Source organism: Epargyreus clarus, unplaced genomic scaffold, assembly GCF_041222505.1.
Source record: "Epargyreus clarus isolate Ecla_fem2 unplaced genomic scaffold, WU_Ecla_fem_2.2 ptg000021l, whole genome shotgun sequence".
NCBI lineage: Eukaryota > Metazoa > Arthropoda > Insecta > Lepidoptera > Hesperiidae > Epargyreus > Epargyreus clarus.
Genome location: NW_027332228.1, coordinates 10,223,590 through 10,246,139, shown reverse-complemented (window position 1 = coordinate 10,246,139; position 22,550 = coordinate 10,223,590). Strand labels below are relative to the sequence as shown.

The following is a 22,550-nucleotide window of genomic DNA, read 5'->3' as shown; positions in this document are numbered from 1 at the left end:
AGATTCAAAATAATATTACCGTTACAAATATCGTTTAACTGATTTTTGTCTCCTAGTGCGATTAGAAGCCTATTTTGACGCATAAAACAAGCACTATATAAGAATTGATAAATTCATGTTTTTATATATATTTAAAACAATAAAGATAAGAAGGTACCTTATCAATATCAAAAACAGATTCGTTTTCAACAAATATTAAAAACAATGAATTCAATATGTAATCAAAATCATCATAAATTAAATACGACGAAAATATGAAATTGAAAATGTCGGAAAAAATCAATTGACTATATTACATTTCGACATTCAAATATAAAGTCTGGTAATATACTACGCATTGATCTATACTAATATAATAAAGAGGAAACCTTTGTTTGTTTGTTTGGTTGTAATGAATAGGCTCAAAAACTACAAGACCGATTTTAAAAATTCTTTCACCATTCGAAAGCTACATTATCCACGAGTAACATAGGCTATATTTTATATGAAATATATTTGATAAATAGATTTTGAGGCGGTACAAAGTTTGCCGGGTCAGCTAGTTAATAATATTTTGGTTATGCCGACATTCTACCACATACCTATACATTATCGAAGCGGGCAGATGGAATGTGGTCGTCGAATATTTAATACATCGAAAATAGATCACAATGACCATTGTCTCAAGTCAGACGTTAATGTCGGTGGCCACTGATTAGAAATTTAAGAGGATAATACTATAAACATTTCACGTTAAGAATAATGTTGATTCGATTTCATTTTTTATTAAAGGAAAGTTCAATTCTGCGTAATGGCTTCGTTGCGGATGTCCGGTAAGATATTTCTTTTAAAAGAGGTTTATTTTAAATATCTTTATGATGATTTTCACATACCTAATTACAGGGTGATTTTTAAGCGCTTTTTAGCATTTGTGAAACTTTTATAATTATTTTAAAGGATTTTTTTATGAGCGATTTTATATAATTGGACAATATTAAAGGACTTTTGAAATAAATTCTTAATACCTGGTTAGGAAAAAAAAATAATACATTTTCGCAATTCCTTATGGTGCGCTATTTTGCCATCCAAGGCCATTTAAAAAAATCAGTCTATACTTGGGTACGAAACAAATACAAATCTGTGCTCTATACCTATTACTATAGGTAACTACTGACAAAACGTACCTAAATAAACGTAACATACATAAATGTATATATATGTATGAAGTGTAAAAGTTATTCAATAAAGTAGGTTTTTTATTATTCACCTATAATTTAGTGGCTATGCCAATATCTACACTAATAAAAGGAGGTAGTAAACATATTTTAACCATCACTGTCTAGCTACCTATAACCACAAATAAGTAATTCTCGCAAATATGGTAGTCGGTATCTATAATACCGATTGCCTATGACTCGTACGAGGCACATTCAGTGCCCTAACTCGATAAGCTGTAAAAACATGCATTGCATCAGTACGTATGAGTGTTGTTTATTGTTAGTTTTATTATCTCGCTAAGAAGTAAGAATCACAAGGAGCGATCATCTTTAATGGCGTAAACAAGTACATACGTTCGATAACGTAAAATGACTTTTAGAGGTCAATTGGACACTTTGAAGGCATTTAACATTCCACACTTATTTGAACTGATAGTCGAGAATGTATTTTCTGGTGTTATGTAAACACGTCAATGTAATCAATGGTTATACACAGCTGGTATTGACTGATCTTTCATATTACTAGTGTGATGAGACATGAATAATTACTTTACTGTGTTTTTAGCGTTGCGTGTCTAAAGGGTAAAAACGGGACCCTATAACCACAGTATAAGGATATAAACTAAGATTCCGCTGTCTGTTACAGGACTCTTATATCTTGAACTGTCATAGATAGTCACTTGACATTTTTAAAGAGTCTTTAAAGACATTTTAAAAAACAAACACTAAAAATAAAAAAAGTAAAAAACAAAGAGATCCCACTACAAGCGATCAGGATTTTTGTCGTTTTTCTGTATTATTTAATTGATGTACAAAATCCTCCATGCATACGACTCGTACTTGGCAGATTCCATTTTTTATCGCATAGCTTTTGTTTTGTTGCTAATATATTTATATCAAGTCAACACATAAGATATCAAACATACGAGTAATAAAAAAAACATGATTTCGTAGCTATCCCGCTTTTACTTCTCTTCATTACGCGTTGATCATTATTGGTTCTTTATCTTTTAATAGCTATTTAATGTTACAATGACTATAAACATCCACATAAATAGATATATAAATCTACTACTGCCAGATAGTACTACCAGAGTACTATGAACGCATGCTACAAGAATGTCTATAATATTCAAAAACTTTGGGATTGTTTCCATTACAATAACAGACAAGAATGTAACAAACAAGACATCTAGTTTATTAACAACGTTGAAAGAATTTGTGGCATGTAACGAATCAATGTATCTGTTTATTACATATTTGTCTACAGTTAGTTTGATTTGTTATGTATACTAATAATATAAAGATGAAATGATTGTTTGTTTAGATGCACTAATGTCTGTAAGCACTAGACAAATTCGACTAAATCTTTCGAATTTGATTGCCATTTTTTTAAAGAAAGATTAAAAAATATATAAAAGAAAATATGAAACGGAGAACAGCTTGACCTCTCTGTAATATGTGCTGTCATACACGCGGGAGGTCCATGTAAATAGTTATTTTAATTATTTACGGAAAGTGGAGCTAATGAAATGGAGTCTTGTAATACCGCCTTCAGCGGAAAAAAAGAAAAATAAAAATGAAGTAAAGTAAATACTGTTGACGCTTGTAATCGCAGACAAAACCGTGCTACACAGCTAGTGTATAAATATAATAAAAAATAAGAATAAATAGACGTGGGGGTACTGAAACCCGGAAATAAAAAAGTCAAACAAAGAAACAAGGCCGTTGACATAGTTCAGAGGATCAGTAGTAGCGGTGGGCGGAGACATATTCGCAAAACTAGTAACGAATCGAAATTATGATTAGTCGGAATTTGACTGTATAAATTATTAGACGAGCTTACAAAATGCCGTTGACAATATAAAGAGCGTCGTAGTGTTTTTCAACGCTTTTTTATTAATTTACATATTTTTTGATGTTGTTTGAAAGACTACTTACTGAGTAAATTACGCTCTTAAATATAGCAATAAATATTTATCAAATGTTTATCCGTTCCAAAATAAAGTACTTAGGGGTATTGCAAATGCACCTTGGTATGTAAGAAACGAAGATCTACATCGGGACCTTCAAGTAGACCTTGTTAAAAAAGTGATTAGCACTTATGCTGAAGGCCATCAAAAAAGACTTCACCATCACGTCAATATCGAGGCGATCCAGCTCCTCGATACGACGGACCTAGTGAGAAGACTCAAAAGGATTAAACCATTTGAGTTAGTGACATGACACAGTGTAGTGTTAGTGAAATAGTGATAAGTGAACATTATAGAACACAAGAACAATGTGTCTACTCCTTTATGTGATAAGACAAAGAAGTGCAGTGTCAGAGGACGCCGCCTTCATTATATGATTATTTAGCAGTTTAAGTTAGCGTAAAATTACTCATTAGTCTTATAGTAGGCTAGATTGTAATTAATATAAAGTACCCTATTACTCATACGGTACTTTATACATGCAAAAAAAAAAAAAAAATGTTTATCACTGTATGAAATTTGATTGTTTTAACTTAAGCCTAGAAATCCAGTCAGTAAACAAAATTTGACGATTAAACGACTTTTAAAAACATTTTAAAACGGAAAGTCAAATTAAACCTCCATGAATATAATTGATAAGTATCGTTGAAATAACCTAAGAGCCCATCCCAGTAATGGGATAATAACTAAAACTAATGACATAATATCGTTGCCTCGTAATTTATATTCGGATTAGTCAAATGATACACAAACACGCACAGTAAACGCATAATATCGATCACAACCTACATAGAATGCAGCGTATAATTCTCATTAGCGAAGTGAGTTAGATCATTGAGACAATACGCGAGACGGCCCGAATAGCTGGAATAGCAGATCTCGCCCCGCTGCCAACGAAATGGAATCCGTTGCCATTAGAAATTCTACTCTACCCGATGACTTTACAGTGATCGGGATTCCTTCAAAGTCTGTCACAGAAACACGCACACGCCTAGATGAATCAATTGCCGAGTAAATAAATGAATTATTCGATTAAATTCGACCGATTTATCGAGCATTAGTCGAAATGACAGCTGCTGAGTCAATAAATAAAAGATGCTTTAATTCATTTGACGTGTACGATTTCTTTATTTGAATTTATTAAAATGGTATGAGTAGGAATTAAGTTTGTAAAATATTAGTAGCGGGCTGGGTAGACGTGGTCCAGCCACGATTTTTTTACATTTTAACAGTAGCGCCATCTATCGAGACCAAAAATATTATGTTTCAAGTTTTTTTTTTTGTTTACGAGGGGGAAACCTTCAAAAGGTCCCCGGAGCGACACCGGGACGTTATCTTACAAGCTGGAACTAGTCTTATACACTGTATCCGTGTGAGTTAATTCAAAAGTAGATCAAGCAGAAATATTAGATTTTTGCTTTTACTCTTGTATGTCCCGTGTCATTTAAGTTCACAAGCGATATTGCATAGACTTATCGAGAAGATTTTAGTCGCAATGACCGTATCCCTTCTCGGTACTAAGATGCACTAATCAACCCGATATCAAACGTATTCGTAAATATTCACTCACATTAATTGACATCGTTTGACCGACGGAGATTAGCGTGTACGAACACAGTGACAGGTGATTAGTATGTATTAACATCATCATCATCATCATAATCAACCCATTACTGTCCCACTGCTGGGCACGGTTCTCCTCTCATAATGAGAAGGATTAGGCCATAGTCCACCGCGCTGGCCAAGTGCGTATTGGTAGACTTCACATACCTTTAAGATTTTTTATAAATCTCTCAGGTATGCAGGTTTCCTCACGATGTTTTCCTTTACCGTTTAAGCAAGTGCTAACTGTGCTAGCAAGTATTAACTGCAGGTATTAACATACCTAATATAAATAATAAATATTTGCAATCGGGCAATTCGTATACCTATCCGTTGATTGCATTTCGCCCATCTCTACATTCGTGTCACGGCCGGCCTCAGATCATTCAATGTTTGGAATGTTGTAGCGATAAGTTTTCATTATTCTATTTAGTTTTTGCCGGCGCATTTTCAATGACATGTTCATTTCTTCAACCACATGCTGCGTGTTACCTTGATAAATTGATCAAGTGATTCATTAGATACTCATGTGTTATGACAGCTTTCTGAGGTAATTAAGAAGAAAGTGGATTGTCGCCGGAGGAAAGCGTAAAGTATGTTACATATTGAGCTTTTGCAATTACGAGTTTACAGCTACAGAGTACAAACAGAGGGTGTGTGTGTGTGTGAACAGGGCCTAATTCCTAAGATTAATAACATAATAATAAATATAGTTAAAAAACTAGAAAACACGTTTTTATGATAAAATCAACTAAAAAGCTCGGTATTCTATTTCATTCTTTCATACATGCAGGGTAAGATAAGGATGTATGTTGATCTCTTTCTACTGAAAAACGGAGTTACTCACTGACAAACATACAAGTGAAGCTAATATAGAGTGTGTAAAAATGTGACGATATTTCGTAGTTAATTAATTAAGTCATACATTACTGTGCACTCACTGTATGCTATCAACTAAAGACCTACTATGGATTTTCCTGTTTTTACATCACATGACCCAACTGACCTAAACATTGAATTTCGTGGGAATTTGACGATAGTTATTATATCTTTATTTCGGTAAAATTATGTTTTACCGACAGCTGACAGACAAGCTGAAAACGTACGGTAATACTATAATAGTATAATTAAAGTGTTGACGTTGAATATGTTTTGACAACAATACCGATCAGCTATTGCATTCCTAAGAGCGTTCGTAACTGTAGTCGACAACGCAACCTACATTCTGCATTCTTTTCGAAACCGTAACACGCTGAGCGTTCCGGATATAAACCCGCACGCCATATTCACCCCTATGTCAGTGCGAATAAATGTGATGTCCGGTCGCAACGTGTGCTGAATCTCAGGCATTGCGTTCGTTGAGAGCAAGCGACTTCGTTCATTGATATATGTAAGTCGAAATTACAGATTTTGGCCTGAGACATAAGACACAATATAAGTGTATTAAACTGCATATAAATATGTAGTATGAGATAGATTATAGAAATATCTCATATAGAAATGATTCTGATTATTATTCTATAGGTAAGCCATAAAACTAAGTTTAACCTTTAATCCCATCTTCCTCATATCATATTTCCCTCTTACCTTTTCCTTTATACCTTTGTTACGCCATTTACAGAAGAAATCGTTTCTAAGCGATAAGACCGCCTTTTTATGCTGTCTCATATGTTCTTTTTTATATGTTTCTTATATTTGGTGTACAAATAAAAATAACTTATTTTTGTTATAATGTCAGTAGACAAACTGATTCATATTAAGATAGAGTAGCCAAATTAGCTTAATAGTCTAATTACAGATATTTAGATCTGTGAGTCTAATATTAGGATATAAAATAAATAATATAAACTATGATGGCTTATGTGGTGCCAAGTACAAATATAAAACTGAAAATATGTTTACTTAAGCATACTTCATTCATTCCACATCATTCACTTATTAGTGCAAAGATACATTCAAGAGTATCAAGGACACGAAGCGCTGATAACTGTCAATCAATTTGACTTTGGAACATGAATGGTACCTCGGTGCTGCGGGCTGGTCCGGCCGAATTCCTGAGCGCTTTCTCTAGCCGTTTGTCACACGCAAAGCAACGAAAGTAAGTGGCGAGTGCAGCCGCGTGCGCCCGCGCAGCTGTCATCGAGTTGCATAATTATTCGCGCTCCAACCATTGTTTGTAAACAACCAATAACAAGAACATCATTGGAGATTGCGTGACCGTTTTGATTAGGATAATTAATGCATACCTTCGATCGTTCGATCCAACTAATAACAATTATTATGGACGTCACTAAGCTTCACGGTCTTGGCGCAAGAACTTCGAGAATTCGCTACAAGATGCCAGTGGGTAACGTAACAAAGGTATGAGGTTCTACAAATAATCTAATGATACTACATTTTATTCTTCAAACAACAAAGGGAGGTATATCATCCAATAACTTAATTGTTGTTGTACACGACACCCAAAACGAACAACAACATAGAAACACTTTACACTTTACACTTTTTAGTGGTTAATAAATTAATTAACGGAATGTCGTCAATCATGACTACATCAAATTTAAGATTTTATTACTTATTAAATAAAATAAGAAAGCCACGAAAGAATGAGAATTTCAATTATTGCCGTTGCTAGGCAAATGACAAATGAAACAAATCACATCATGTTTCTGATTGTTTTGTGGTTATTTTAGACTATTATTATAAGTTATATATCGGAATTTCGTATTTCAATGGAACTGAAGTACACAGTAGACTGATATGGCAACACGTGAAACTATTGGCAGCTGGTATGCGGACGTTTCTGTAATATAAGCCGGATGGTTGTGGATGTGGGGCGAAAATGATGAACGGTGCCTTTATTGCGATGTTACCGAGGGCAGCTGACTTTCTCTAGTCATTATCATTGTTATTGAGTAAATGGTTTCAATCACCTAATTCACGAAGAAATTTGGTGTATGTAATTCTATGGTTTATGAGAAAATCTCATCAGAATTGATGACTATGATAATTGATTTCCAAGCAGAATCTTGCTTTTTTGTTAGATCATATTTTTTAATTAGACCGTTTGTTTCGATGTATAACTAACACGTACTTTTAACTTCAGTCTCAAATTATATATAGTTAGGTATAACTTAATTGCTGAAGACTAAATTGGTATGTCTCGTACTGTTTTTACTATAGTCACCATACCAGAACCCAGCAGCACTTGGCACTCTTGTCATAAAATGAAAACGTCTGATACATATATTTATTATAGAAAATGTTAAAACGACATATACATACAATAGCTCATTACTTTGTACTGTGAGTGGAATGTGGATGTTTTTATAATATAAGCGCATTGTGGGTCGGCGAAAATCACGGACGCTGCCTCACTGCAACTTTGCTGAGAAACCTGCTTTCTTAAATATATACACTCGTAGCTTAACTAAGTTTGTAACGTATTGTTTTCCAAGATTTGTTGTTGCAATGTCAAAAAATACGTAATAAAAATTTATAATCATAATTGACTGGAATTAAAAAAATATTTGGATCTTTCGTATTTTTTTCTAATTACGAATTTTAGGCTATTTTATAAGGACGCCAAATATTTGGTAACTCCTTATTAAACTCACTATCCTATCTAACTCAAACCCTATCTGGTGTTAGTTACAGATGTCCGTGGCCAGATGGAGCAGATAGAGTTATGATTAGGTGAATTGCAAGCTCATTTCCTACTGGTATAATAAGAAAAGTAATTAAATAATAGCCATTTACATCGTGTTTTGTACTAAGTATCACTATAGTATATATGACACTTTCTATTCGATATTTGCTGATGGGTTTTGAAAGGTGGAACTTGGCTTCACCCGGACGTGTCGGTTGAATGCGCGACGAAAGACCCGCAAAAACTATGCACCGTGATGGTCATGTGCCGGCAGTGGGCGAGGAAATAGGGTTGCCACATTATTTTGAGAAATTGTATTTATTACAAAAACATTTAAAAAATATGGCACCTACTATTGAAAAGTTACCTGTAGCGGGTATATTTCTGATGACCATATTTTTTTTTCTTCGCCCACTTGACTTATTTCTTTAATATTATCGTTGTTACCTAATGTAGGTTAAGGAGACAAAACTTTCTGACGACCTCTTTTTTGTTGACCTACGCTTAGTTTTTTTGGAAACCACTGCTAACGACTTCAGGATCACCGATAAAAATATAGTAAAATGTAAATAGTATTTACCTATACTATTTATATTTTACTATATTATAGAAAAAGTATAGAAGGTATGGGTGGCAGCCCTACAAGGAAGTACGCTCCGATCGTACGGCGAAACTGCTTCAAATCGACAATGACCAGTTGTAAGCGGAAACTACTTTAAAAGTACGAGCTGCTTTACTAATCCAGTCGTTATACAAAGATGATAACGATTCGAAATGTAAAGCTAAATTAAATTAATTTGGTCTTATAAATGACGACGAACTGAGTGATGACCCCTCAGATCTTGACCAGATTGATCTTACGAGCTATGCGGAAAAAGAAAGGACGCTAAATTATCTTGTGATTTAGCGTCCACAAAACAAAATAATTTATTGATCTTATATAGCTTAAAACGTCGATTTTAAAACGACCTTATTAAATAGAAAGATAACATAACAAAATAGTTTTAATTTGGAACATAGTGCCTTCAGGTAAATTAGGATAGGCATATACAGCGTTCGCCACTGTTGCACGGTGGTCATTACGTCCCAACAATAGGCGAGGAAGTGTGGTTGAATCCTATTATCGAAAACTAGTTTACTTCAACAATGCTGTATTGTTTGGAGCCAATCTAATAGTTTTTGTTCAAAATGAGGTGCAAGAAACTTCGCAAGGGCGAGAAAAAGTGTTTTGAAGGTGGTAGAACCCTTTGTGGTTCGACTCCGGCGGCACCACCGCCACACCTATTTCTACCTAATAACGGCAGTGTTGAGCGCTGCTGTGTTCCGGTTTGAAGGGTGTGGTAAGGGAGACAGACTTTTCCAAGGCGTTCCAGCTTAGTCCTCAGGGGTAGCGGTGCATCTGTGGCTGACCTCAGGTAGGAATATCTAATCCTATCTGGGGTTGATTATAGATGTCCATGGGCGGCAGTAGCCACTTACCATCAGGTGGACTGCATGCTCGTCTGCTACTCTTATATTATTAAAAAAAAAACGTTCATTAAAATGATTGGTTTCTATTTTAATTATATTTGGAAGATAATAAAGTTATCATACTACAACAAGAAACTAGAATATGATTACGTACAAAAACAAAAAAAAACCGACTCCTTAAAAGTAAAAGTATAACATATCATTCCTACAATTTAGTTCTGACGAATGCGATGACACCTAATGTGTTAAAATGCGTCTATCCGTTTTGTCTGCAAAAACATTACCTTCTGCACTCGGGCAAAATTCAAAGTAGATAAGCTGTAAGTTTTTGAAAAGTAAGAAGCATTGTTAAGTATAAGATGCACTAGTGAATACATATTAAGTATTTGCTTTACACAATCATAACTAGATAGATATAGAATTCTAAATATATCTTATATATAAAATTCCCGTGTCACAATGTTAGTTACCGTACTCCTCCGAAACGGCTTTACCGATTTTCATCAAATTTTTATATGTATATTCAGTAGGTCTCAAAATCGGCTACTATCTAATTTTCATACCTGTAAGTGATAAGAGTTGTTCATCCTTAATATTTTTTTTTATATCGCAACACAACGTTTGCCGGGTCAGCTAGTTACAATATAAATCATGAATATTGGCTGCAGCCATTATTATGGACCTCCCCGTTACAGGAGATAGAGTCCAAATGCTTCAAATAGAATTTTTATGCTTCCTCATTGCATATGGCGGCGGTAAGGCACATGATTATAAATATGCAAAATAATTTATTATTAATCCTTGATTGATTGTTCAATGTGTCCAATCATTATCTGTCGTAGATTTCAAACATAATATTGATTTAATCAAAATAAAGATTAACCTACATTTTTCAGCTGATTTGATATGTTGATAAAAGAAACGCATACACACAGGTTACCTACAACTTGTTTAAAATTACATGTATTCTGTAAAATATTTTTGATATGCCAATAAAATCGTAGTCAATCGGAGATGGAGAGAAAAAGTTTCATCAGCGACTTATTACCAATTAGTAATAATAAGTTGTTCAAAAATATATGTCAAAGGTCAATTGATCCAAGGTGGTGTCGGTATGAAGCAGGATAAAGTTTTTGTATGAAAGTCTGTTCGCTTCATGTCTTGAAGAAATTCTGTTCTATTACCTATGTACACTTGTACTATCACAAGCGTAAATATATGACATAGGCACGTTAGAAAAAAAATAGCTCGTGATTAAAAAAAGTAAAATAAATGAAGTAAAATCGCTCGTGACTGTATCTATAGCTATGAGGATCTACGTATATTTTACGTAAGGCCAAAGCATACACAAGAACACAGTAAATGGCTCATATGGACAGTAGATTCAGAACATGGTCGGTTCTGTGGCATCGCAAAACCAGTTCACGTCAACAATGGCATCCATTGTTAGAGGGAGCCCGTGTCCACTCTAAGTCTTATGGTTACACAAGTTTCGTATTTAGTTACCACGAACGTTTTGTAGTCTTAAATCTCATTTTGTTAGACTTATTTTTAAACGACTTCTCTGAGAAGTTATCTTTGTGTATATTTCTTGTTGCCTATAAAATTGTTATGCGTTTAATATGCAATATGGTTATCAAAGATAATCATATTTACTTATTTCGTATTATTTACCTAACCAACTACATGTTCATGTATGCTATGTATGTATGGTTTCATGTTTTTCATGCAATTAGAAATATTATATTACTTTATTCTGTAATAATGTTATTTATTTTTTATCCAACGTCAAAATATTGTTATTCTAAATTCAATTTTTGAACCACTGACTCTTATTATCTTAAATATAAAATTCTCGTGTCACAATGTTAGTTACCGTACTCCTCCGAAACGGCTTCACCGATTTTCACCAAATTTTATATGCATATTTAGTAGGTCTGAGAATCGGCGACTATCTATTTTTTATACCCCTAAGTGTTAAGGGTTGTTCACCCTTAATTTTTATTTATTTATATGGCAACACAACGTTTGCCGGGTCAGCTAGTAAAATTATAATTTTAATTTTACACAACCGGGAGATTAAACGAAATTAATAAGACCTAGTTCACACCATAACGATTATATAATTAATGTTATTTAAAAGATAATTAAAAAAAAAGTTTAAAGTAACACAATAAATATAAAATAGCATTTATTTTCTAATAGTTTTATATATGAAAGCCGCAAAGGCCAATTTTATTGAATACTGGAATGCGACGCCTACAAGGCCGCGCGCCATCTTGCGTACTACAAACGAACGCAGCGACAAACGCCTAGACTATTAATTTGATCTAAATTCATAAATTACTGTACGAAAAACAAGTCAACTGATTATAAATATTTATTAAACAATGAACGTAACTAAATGTTTTCGCGTCACCTTAAGTGCTATGAGTTAAAAACCAATGTATCGTCATCAACACATTACTGTCCCTTTGCTGGGCACAGTACCCTTACCAGGAGTTTTTACGTTTCGATAAATATGACTGTTTTGGTATTTGTTTACGTATTTGCCCATACAAATTCCAATCAGCGCCCCTAGCGGATTGTGTCAGAACTAGGAAATCGTATGGGCCAATATGTAAACAAATACCAAAACAGTCATATTTGTCGAAACCTAAAAACTCCTGGTAAGGGTACCTACTGTCTCCTCGCAGAATTAGAGGCGTTTAGGCCATAGCCCACTGCTCCAACCAAGTGCAAATTAGTAGGCTAATCACTAAACTAAAATGTTTATAATGTCTATTAATGATTAAATATTAATTAACTCAATTAAACAAAACTAGAAGTGTACGGTTTCATAAAACGACTGATGATAAATCGAAGTGATCTAAAAGATTTTTAACATAACGTTACAATTCTGGACGCGGGGGAATTTTCTGGAATTAAAAAGTATGTATAAAAGTAGTTGTGAGCGTTTCCATAAGGCGGATGACGATGAAACAATGTCATCTGGAAGGTGGAATGCGACCCGCCTACAAGGTCGCGCGCCATCTCGTACTATTGGTCTGTTGTGGCGGCGACCACTGGATTCCTAGACGATCTAAACTAATAGACGATGACTGATATATCGACTTCATTTTGCACCACTTTACAGTAACTTTCCTCATTGCAGTACCAGGCTACGTACTCGTATGTGTTACGCAGGTAAATGGAATGTTACTTCGCATTTCATTTATTCCTACAATTGTATTAACGTCGGAATGAAGTAAACATGACGTACGTTATTATATTGGTACTAATATCATGTTTATATAACCGCTAATAAATCTGAATTGAGTTGAAGGTATACGTCTAATTTTTAGGCGCATTCCTCGTCCAGTTTATAACAGCGAGGTTACTACGAATCAATTAATTGATATGTACTTAGTATTTGCGAATAGTATTTTTAGCGCGCACGTTTATCGATATACGTATAAATACTTTATATGTTTACTTACAGCTTACAATGTATTAGACTATTTAAAATATCCAAAGAAATATACGACGCATTAGAAAGTAAGTTACCAACGTATCGCCGTGAAATATTTGAATATCCGATAAATAAAATCATAATTTCAATTGTAAACATTAAACATTACAAGCGTAATGCATATTCTCAACCCTTATAATGCTCGTGACGAATGTAGAATACGAGATGAGAAATCCTTTAGCATTACATCATCGTGTGGGTTGCATATCAAATTTGTATGATACCGTTCCAAAGTTTAAAGCATTCGGCGTGCAGTTTTTGACTTATTACCTAAATATTTATTGGAGATTTTATTTAGCGTACATACTACTGGGAACTGGAAAGTAAACAGCCGGGAAGTTAATTATTCAATCCGAAATACGGTTACGGGTACTGAGTAAAAATCAGGGAGTTGTCGGTTGAAAAGAAAACAAGTGTTGGTTTACCTAAACGTAGACTACATTCTCTGGTTGAGTTAAAACCAAAAAATCCAAATTTCCAAAAATATACCAATCCTTAAACCCAATAAAATCTTGGTAAGTGGTTATAAAATCTCGATAAATCATTACAAAAAATGTAATGTTTTCGTGTAACGTAGTATTCATAGGCCGACTGTTTCTATCTAAGATTATCCTTAAACTTTTCACAAAAGTCACATAGTTCTCGTAAGTCGCATACATGCCGTTATACTATGTATATAGTTTGTAGGAAATGAGATATTTACCGAAACCATCTGAATCACTGGCTGGGTATGCGGGGCAGGGTTGCACCATGGTTGCTGCACGGGATAACACGTCCAGGGCGGATTCTACTTTCTCCATGCTGTCACTGAAAACAGATGTACGAAACAATTAGTAAAAAAAAAATTAAAAAATACATTTAGGAATGAAAACAATTTAGAACTAAAGTTTAATGATAATAATAACGATAAAGGCGGCGAAGGTGTAGACGATTTTAAGGTACTTAATTGATTTGTGAATACTCTAATTATAATATGAAGAGTAGTATTGTATTTAGCAAAGAATATTTGTTGAGAAACAAATTTGTACAACATAAAATCGAATTTAAATTAAAATATAAATATAATATTGATAGTTTAAAGATTTTTTTTAAATTTATAAACGCTTATTTACGCCTATAAACGCTTATTTAGATTTGTTTACAATGGTATAAGTACCTACATTACATTACAAAAGCATGGGGCGCTCGCAGCGTTTACGGGTTGTCACGTCTTGAGAACTAGAGTAATCGATTAAGTTCTAAAGAACGCAGAACCGTTCAACAATCGATATTTTTTACTAATTGAACTACAAGTTGCTTAGTTCATCCACATTTTAAGACCGGCATTCAGACGAAGATTTATCGTTCAAGACGGTGTCGAGCCCACATTTCGCACAAAGAGTCTCGCACCGCCAAGTGTGGCTATAAAAATATTTGGCTCGGGAATAATATGTTCGTGTAATCATAAGTCGCATGCAAATTCCGGGCCGGCGGAAATTCTTTGGAGCACGTAAACGGCTAGACGGCGGACAGACGTGCGCCAAGCCGCGCGGTCACCGCGTAAATAAGAAGCCCGGTCAGATGATCTAGGGATGTTCGATACAACACGATATAGGAATGCCGAAAATATGATATCAGTCGTCAACTTATTATTGTAATAACAGGGCACTGGACTCGTATTTGAGACTGGTTTAGGTCATAGTCCACCGTGGAGCCAAATGCGAATTAGCAGACTACAGTTTAAGAAGTTTTTTGTAGAACTCTCTGCCGTGTAGGTTTTTTTACATTCATAATATTATTCCTCGCCGTTATAATTAACTTTTAATTTGATCAAGCAAATAAGTGATAATAAATTTCTAATACGATCAGATCTGGCTTTGTTAAAAGTTGTAGATTTTGATCTTTGACCTCTTTATAGTATTATAAAAAATAATAATAAAAGTTTATGATTATGTTAATTTAGGTATGATGTTGAAATTAAAATGAGAAAAAGTGTATCATAAAAACAAAAGTAAACATTTCTTTAATGTATCCTTCGTTACATTACATATTAATTGAAACACATGCGAAACGCTTACAATTCGATATATCGATAAAAAATACAATATCGCGTATAGACACAAACGCATTTGCTAAACTTACAATGCAAATCATCGATAAAATTTTTTTTAACATCCCTAAGATGATCAAACAAAGAGTTGTGAAACGTGGCGATCGGGCGCATACCGGCCGCGGGCCGCGGGAACACAGCCAATGGGCCGCCGTATCGCGGATCAAACGTTCATTGCCAGTTCAGCAAAATGTGACTGTTGCGGACGGCGAATAAATTTAAGAATAGTTGATATATTGTAATTCATATTATTGTTTTTTAGTACGTAAGATTGTTGATTTTATAAGAATATTTAATGTGTATGAAAAATAATGTACAACTATGTTTAAAATAAGGTATTTAATGTAAATAAATAAAGAAAAATAAAAATAAAGTAAAGATAGAAAGAGAGGGACACGAGTGAGCGAGATGCATGATAGAAAGAGAGGGCTATAGGAAGTGAGCGAGACGGGAGTAAAAGCGACTGCTGCGTTAGCCCCCCGTCGGTTGTAACACTCACTTTGCCACTTAAGGTGGCTAGAAATAGGGTCCGGCACGCTCCGGAAAATAGAAGAATATTGTAAATGGTCAAGAAAAGAAAATACAGGAAGAAAAATTCAATTGGAGTTTTTATTGCAAACCCGTACTCATCATTGGTCCTTCGATCGGCGGATACAGAAAAAAGAAGCAACCAGCGCGTCTACAATGAACACACGAAGCAAGAAGACCCACTCCGAGTCCGGCATCGGCGAATCGGAGCACCCTCCGCCAGGTGGGCGGGGGCTGTTCCACCGTATATATGAAGAATCGCCGAGATCGCCATCGACCGCAGTCCTCACCGGGACGCCCGCCGGTACATCCGTCGGGAGGATCCCACCAGGAAGGGTCCTCGAGCGCTCACCTGTACGCAGCACCGCACACCCCGAGCACCCCACGTCGCAAGAGATACCGTCGCGCTCCAAGTCGCCTATATGCCGGCCCACGTCTCCGGCATATAGCGCGGCGCCCAGTATACGTTCGCATCGTTCATCGGTCAGCGTCGCGGCACGAGTTAGGCTAGTCGAATACGAAGCGGAAAAGGAGCTAGCTGAATTAGAAGAGAGAAGAATACAACTTAAGAAGACGCTAGTAAAGAAGCGGCTAGAAGCGGAAATCTCTGCGATCGAAGCGGAAGAGGGGGGGGAAACTATCTGCGACCAAGAAAGAATACACGACTGGGTGAACAAGAGCCACGAACACGCCGGAGCGCAAGTACACAGGGAACAGGAGGTCCTACCTCCCCCGTTAGAAGTACGGGGGGAGGAACGGCCTCGGCAGAGGGGAAGGGGCATCGAACAATTAGCAAACGCCTTAGAGAAGATGATGCACGTACGACCCCCGCCGCGGCAAACGTCGGAGCTCCCAGCATTCTCCGGGTCCGTCATGGAGTGGCTACCCTTCAAAGCAGCAGTAGAAGATTCGACGCGTCTCTACAAATTCAGCGCCACAGAAAATTTATTGCGGCTTCGAAACAGTCTCCGTGGGGAAGCGAGAGAGACAGTGCTCTCTCAACTATACACGGCGACTCACCCGGACAGCATAATGAAGACGCTAGAAATGAAATACGGTCGACCTGAATATATCTTCGATAAAGCAATGGAAGAACTGAAGAGACTCCCCAAGGTCGGCAACTCCAGCAGCGAATTGAATGAATTGGCCATCAAGTTACAGAACGTCGTCTACACTATGAAGAGTGTGGACCACCGTGGTTATCTACGAAATCCATTACTGATAAGGGATGTAATGGAGAAGCTAAGCCCTCACCTGGTGAGCAAATGGGCGGAATACGCGGCGATCAACGAAGGGAAGATTGCATACAGCGACGAAATCACAATACTCTCGGAGTTCCTGATGGGTGAAGCAGACAGGGTACTACGCTACACGCACACGGCGAGGAACAGCGCTCCGGGGCCTCTCAGAGGGGAGAGGCCAGTAAGGAGGACAGCACCTCGGGAGAAGGTCTATTCTACGAGTGAATCGACGCGTGAAGAGCGAGCACCTAGCTGTCTACGATGCCAGTCTACAAGCCATCACACTCCGAAGTGCCCTCAGCTGAAGGAACTCACCATCAACGACAGGTGGAATTGGGCGAAGGAACAGCGGTTATGCTTCAAATGCATGACACGAAGACACAGTAGAACCACATGCAGAGCGAAGCCGTGCGGAGTCGACGGGTGTAGCATGCAGCATCACGCCATCCTACACAAGACTGCAGAGCCCGCCAGGAGGGTGGAGACTTCTGAGTGCACAGATCAGGGTGCACCCGCAGCGGTCATGAGCGTCACATCAAAGGTGGCACCAAGAGCGGTGCTGTTGAAGACATGTGAAGTAAAACTCAGCGGTCCACGGGGGGAGATAAGGACGCACGCCCTCCTGGACGAGGGGTCTACAGTAACCCTTATAGATGAAGAATTGGCAAGTCACCTCACCAGCGGCGGACCGAACCAACCTCTAAACATAAGAGGTATCAATGAACAAAGAAGAATCGACAGCAAGGCGGTCAAGATTCAAATCAAAGGTCTACACGAACATGAAGCATACTCCGTGACAGCCCGCACGGTGAAGGGACTTCGATTGCATCATCAGCGCGTACCTCAGAACCTGGAGCGGTATGCACACCTGCGAGTCGTAAGGGAGAAAATCAGCACGGGGGAAGCTCGACCTCGCATACTAATAGGCACCGACAATTGGCACTTAATAGTGTCCCGACAGCTGCGCGCCGGCAAGAAGAACGAACCTGCCGCATCAAGAACAAAGCTGGGATGGGTTCTACATGGGTCGGTACCTAGGAGGTTCGTCTACCAGGACCAGGCGGCCGTGCTTCACGTCTGCACGGGCGACATACAGTTACAGAAGCTCGTCGAGTCGCATTTCGACGTGGACTCGCTCGGCGTATCTACGAAAGAGAAGATTAACAAGTACGACAAGAGAGCCAGCGACATCTTCGAGGCGACCGCCAGACGGAAGGACGGCCACTTCGAAGTGGGTCTACCGTGGAAGACTGACAACCCCACACTCCCCGACAGCTACGAGCAAGCATACAAGAGGTTACGCACATTGGAAAAGAAGATGGAAAATGAGCCCACATTCAAGAAGGAATACAGCGCTCAAGTGGCTAACCTACTGAAGAAGGGTTACGCAGAAGCATGCGACGGCAACGAAGAAAGAAGTAACGTCAAGTGGTACTTACCTCACTTCGCGGTTGTCAACATTAACAAGCCAAACAAGATACGAATGGTATTCGACGCAGCGGCCAAGATTAACGGAGTCAGCTTGAACGACTACCTGCTGGAGGGGCCCGACCTGTTGGCGTCTCTGATTAAGATCCTGTTTGGTTTCCGCGAAAAGAAGATCGCGGTGACGGCGGACATAGAAGAAATGTTCCTCCGAGTGAAGATACGTAGCGAAGATCAACCAGCCCAGATGTTCCTGTGGCGGGACGAGTCCAGTGAAGCCCCGCGCAAGTACAAGATGACGTCAATGATATTTGGGGCCTCGAGTTCGCCGTACCTCGCTCACAGCGTGAGAAACAAGAATGCCGCCGATTACGAAGAGGGATACCCGGAAGCTGCGCGAGCCATAAGGGAACGCCATTACATGGACGACTATTTAGATAGCTTTCAGTCAGAAGAGGAAGCTATAAAGGTCATAAGGGACGTCATTCATGTACACGAACAAGCCAGCTTCAATCTGCGGGGATGGAACTCCAATAGCCCAGCTGTCCTCGCGAGTATTCCCGACACGAAGAAATCGAAGAATGTCAACGTGCAACTGACGACACACCAGTCGGAGAAGACCCTGGGACTAAGGTGGAACCCGAGCGAAGATACCATAGGCTTCAATACGGACATTAAGAGGGTCCCCACCGAAGTCAAGTGTCAACAGCGAGCACCGACCAAGCGTGAAGCACTGAGCGCCGTCATGTCAATCTACGATCCCCTGGGCCTCGTAAGCCAGTACACGATCACCGGGAAGATATTGCTACAGCAACTATGGGTCAAGAAGGTCGGCTGGGATGAAGAGCTACCTAGGGAGGAAGCCGAAGAGTTCCAGCAATGGGTCGCCGGACTACAAGACATCTCGAACTTGGCCTTACCACGTTGCTACAGCCGTGACATGACTCCGAGCTCAGAGCTACAGCTGCACATATTCAACGACGCGAGTGAACAGGCCTACGCAACCACGGCGTATTGGAGGATCACCCATAAGGATGGCACCGTGGAAATTGTACAAGTCATGGGCAAGGCTAAGGTGGCGCCGTTGAAATTACTCACGATTCCCAGGTTGGAGCTACAGGCAGCACTCATCGGGGCGCGTATGGCGAGCACCATCCTGAAGGAACACGAATGGAAACCAGGGCGAGTCTACTACTGGACGGACTCCAAGACGGTACTTCATTGGATAAGGAACGATAAGAAGAAGTACACACCGTTCGTGGCGCATCGACTGGCGGAGATAGGCGAGCTGTCCCAAGTGGAAGATTGGCGATGGGTGCCCACGGCCGACAACGTAGCCGACGACGCCACGCGAATCGAAACGAAGAAGATCACTGGCGCAGACCGATGGTTCACCGGGCCGTCATTCCTGGGCTTACCAGAGGAGGAATGGCCTACCGAAGCTACAAGCAGTGACACTTCAGAAGAGGCGGCGTACACCATCACCACAGACGACATCACGGACCGCATGGGCTGCCTGCCGGACATAACGAGGTTCTCCGCCTACAGACGACTCATAAGGGCCACAGCGCTAGTTCAACTCTACGTACAGAAGCTAAGAACAAAGAACAGAAGCCTGCTGTTGGAAGTCTCCCACATACAAGACGCCGAGCTGCGGTGGATACGACAAGCACAACAGGACTCCTTCGGCGAAGATCTACGTAGACTGCGGGCTGGACAACACTTACACCGGCATAGTAAACTAGCGAAGTTGGACCCCGTCATCGAAGAAGGAACACTGAAGGCCCGAGGCAGAATAGGAGCCTCTAAGACGTCGACGCACTCGAACCGACCTGTAATATTGGATGGTGGTCACCCCTTCACACGCCTACTAGTGATGGACTACCATCGAAACGCCGGACACGCTAACAACGAGAGGGTCGTAAACGAGCTGCGACAAAAATACGTTATATTTCGACTACGACCGACAGTAAGAAAAATGGCTAAGGAATGTCAATTTTGCAAAATAAGGAAAGCAACGCCGCAAACACCGCCACGAGGGGACTTACCAGAAGAGAGGACAAGTCCAGGGCATCGACCGTTCAACTACTGCGGCGTGGATTACTTCGGCCCCCTAACAGTCACTATTGGGCGCCGACATGAGAAGAGATGGTGCGCACTGTTTACCTGCTTAACTACACGAGCAGTGCATTTGGAGTTGGTGTCATCGCTGTCGACCGACTCGGCAATTATGGCACTCCGAAGGATGGCCGCCAGAAGAGGATGGCCACAGGTGATCTTCTCAGACAACGCAACGAACTTCAGAGGTGCTGACGTCGAGCTAAGAAACGCGTACCGGGCATGGGGTCCGGAGCTACATAACTTCTGTCTACAGTATGGAACCAGCTGGCGTTTCATCCCACCGGGGGCTCCGCACATGGGCGGGGCATGGGAGCGGCTCGTGCGGTCAGTCAAGACCGCGCTGAGCACCACACTGAACGAGAAGTCACCCAAAGAAGAAGTCCTTCAAACGCTACTGGTGGAGGCCGAGTACTGTGTCAACGCTCGGCCACTCACGCACGTCTCCGTGGATCCCGCCGACTCAGAAGCACTAACCCCCAACCACTTCCTGATTGGGTCGTCGACCGGGCTGCCGCTGACGGGACCCTGCGAGGAAGCCGACCGCAGCGTGTGGAGAAAAGCACAGGCGCTGGCGGACCAGTTCTGGGGGCGGTGGGTCAAGGAGTACCTGCCGACGCTGATACCTCGAGGACAAGAGACAAGGGCATCACGACAACTACGGGTCGGCGACCTGGTCATCGTGGTCGACAACACGCTACCCCGCAACACATGGCCACGCGGCATCGTCGAGCGAGTGCACGAGGGACCCGACGGCATCATACGCTCAGCAGACGTGAGGACCCGGGGAGGAGTCTTCAGGAGGCCCGTGGTGAAGCTCGCCGTCCTCCAGATAGGGAGGGCTACGACGGAGCTGCGCCGGGGGGAGGATGTTGCGGACGGCGAATAAATTTAAGAATAGTTGATATATTGTAATTCATATTATTGTTTTTTAGTACGTAAGATTGTTGATTTTATAAGAATATTTAATGTGTATGAAAAATAATGTACAACTATGTTTAAAATAAGGTATTTAATGTAAATAAATAAAGAAAAATAAAAATAAAGTAAAGATAGAAAGAGAGGGACACGAGTGAGCGAGATGCATGATAGAAAGAGAGGGCTATAGGAAGTGAGCGAGACGGGAGTAAAAGCGACTGCTGCGTTAGCCCCCCGTCGGTTGTAACACTCACTTTGCCACTTAAGGTGGCTAGAAATAGGGTCCGGCACGCTCCGGAAAATAGAAGAATATTGTAAATGGTCAAGAAAAGAAAATACAGGAAGAAAAATTCAATTGGAGTTTTTATTGCAAACCCGTACTCATCAGTGACATTCTGATTTGATTATGTCGACACAAATACTTGACAACGTACGTAGTACGTACCTAGACAGGCGCCGGCGTGCATCCAATGATGTCAGGTTAAGTAACAACGACCGAGGAATCAGCTGTTATAGTCTAGTGGTTGAAACTCGGACACTCAACTTAGGACTGCTTCAAGGTTCGAATCCCAGACACAGACCTTTGACTTTTCAAAGTTATGTGCGTATTACAAATTAATTATAATTTGCTGAAAACGAAAGGAAACGAAAATATCGCGAGGAAACCTGAACGCCTAAAAGTCTAGTAACTCGTACATGGCAGTCCAGCGCTGTGGACTATGGACTTAACCACTCTCACTCTGGGAGCAGACCTGTGCCCTGCAAAGAGACAGTCATAGGTTGACGACGACGCCGTACCTCATACGCACCACATACCCCTACATTTTGCA

General features: G+C 39.6%; 2 protein-coding genes across 3 annotated transcripts in view; one reads left to right on the top strand and one right to left on the bottom strand.

Annotated features, from left to right (window-relative positions):
- Tgi (Tondu-domain-containing Growth Inhibitor) overlaps positions 1-22,550 on the bottom strand; it is a 51,881-nt gene that overhangs the window by 19,747 nt on the left and 9,584 nt on the right. The window contains exons 1-2 of one of the 2 annotated variants that reach the window (XM_073084324.1): positions 14,562-14,907; positions 14,105-14,208 (exon numbers count right to left, since the gene is read on the bottom strand). In XM_073084324.1, the coding sequence (XP_072940425.1) occupies positions 14,105-14,201 (97 nt within the window). In that variant the 5' untranslated portion in view covers positions 14,202-14,208; positions 14,562-14,907. Of the gene's footprint in view, positions 1-14,104; positions 14,209-14,561; positions 14,908-22,550 lie in introns of those variants that run through there. The other variant, XM_073084323.1, reaches the window with a different exon arrangement.
- LOC140750835 (uncharacterized) lies at positions 16,175-21,691 on the top strand. Its single transcript, XM_073084560.1, has 4 exons — positions 16,175-16,884; positions 16,984-18,117; positions 18,535-20,605; positions 21,371-21,691. Exons 1-4 carry the CDS (start codon positions 16,175-16,177, stop codon positions 21,689-21,691), a joined length of 4,236 nt encoding a protein of 1,411 aa, XP_072940661.1.

Coding starts and splice junctions, on each gene's coding strand:
- LOC140750835 (XM_073084560.1), top strand. CDS start 16,175: ATGAACACACGAAGCAAGAAGACCCACTCCGAGTCCGGCATCGGCGAA. Junction 16,885..16,983: donor GAGCTCCCAGCATTCTCCGG/GTCCGTCATGGA, acceptor GCTTCGAAACAG/TCTCCGTGGGGAAGCGAGAG. Junction 18,118..18,534: donor GTACCTCAGAACCTGGAGCG/GTATGCACACCT, acceptor ACTCCCCGACAG/CTACGAGCAAGCATACAAGA.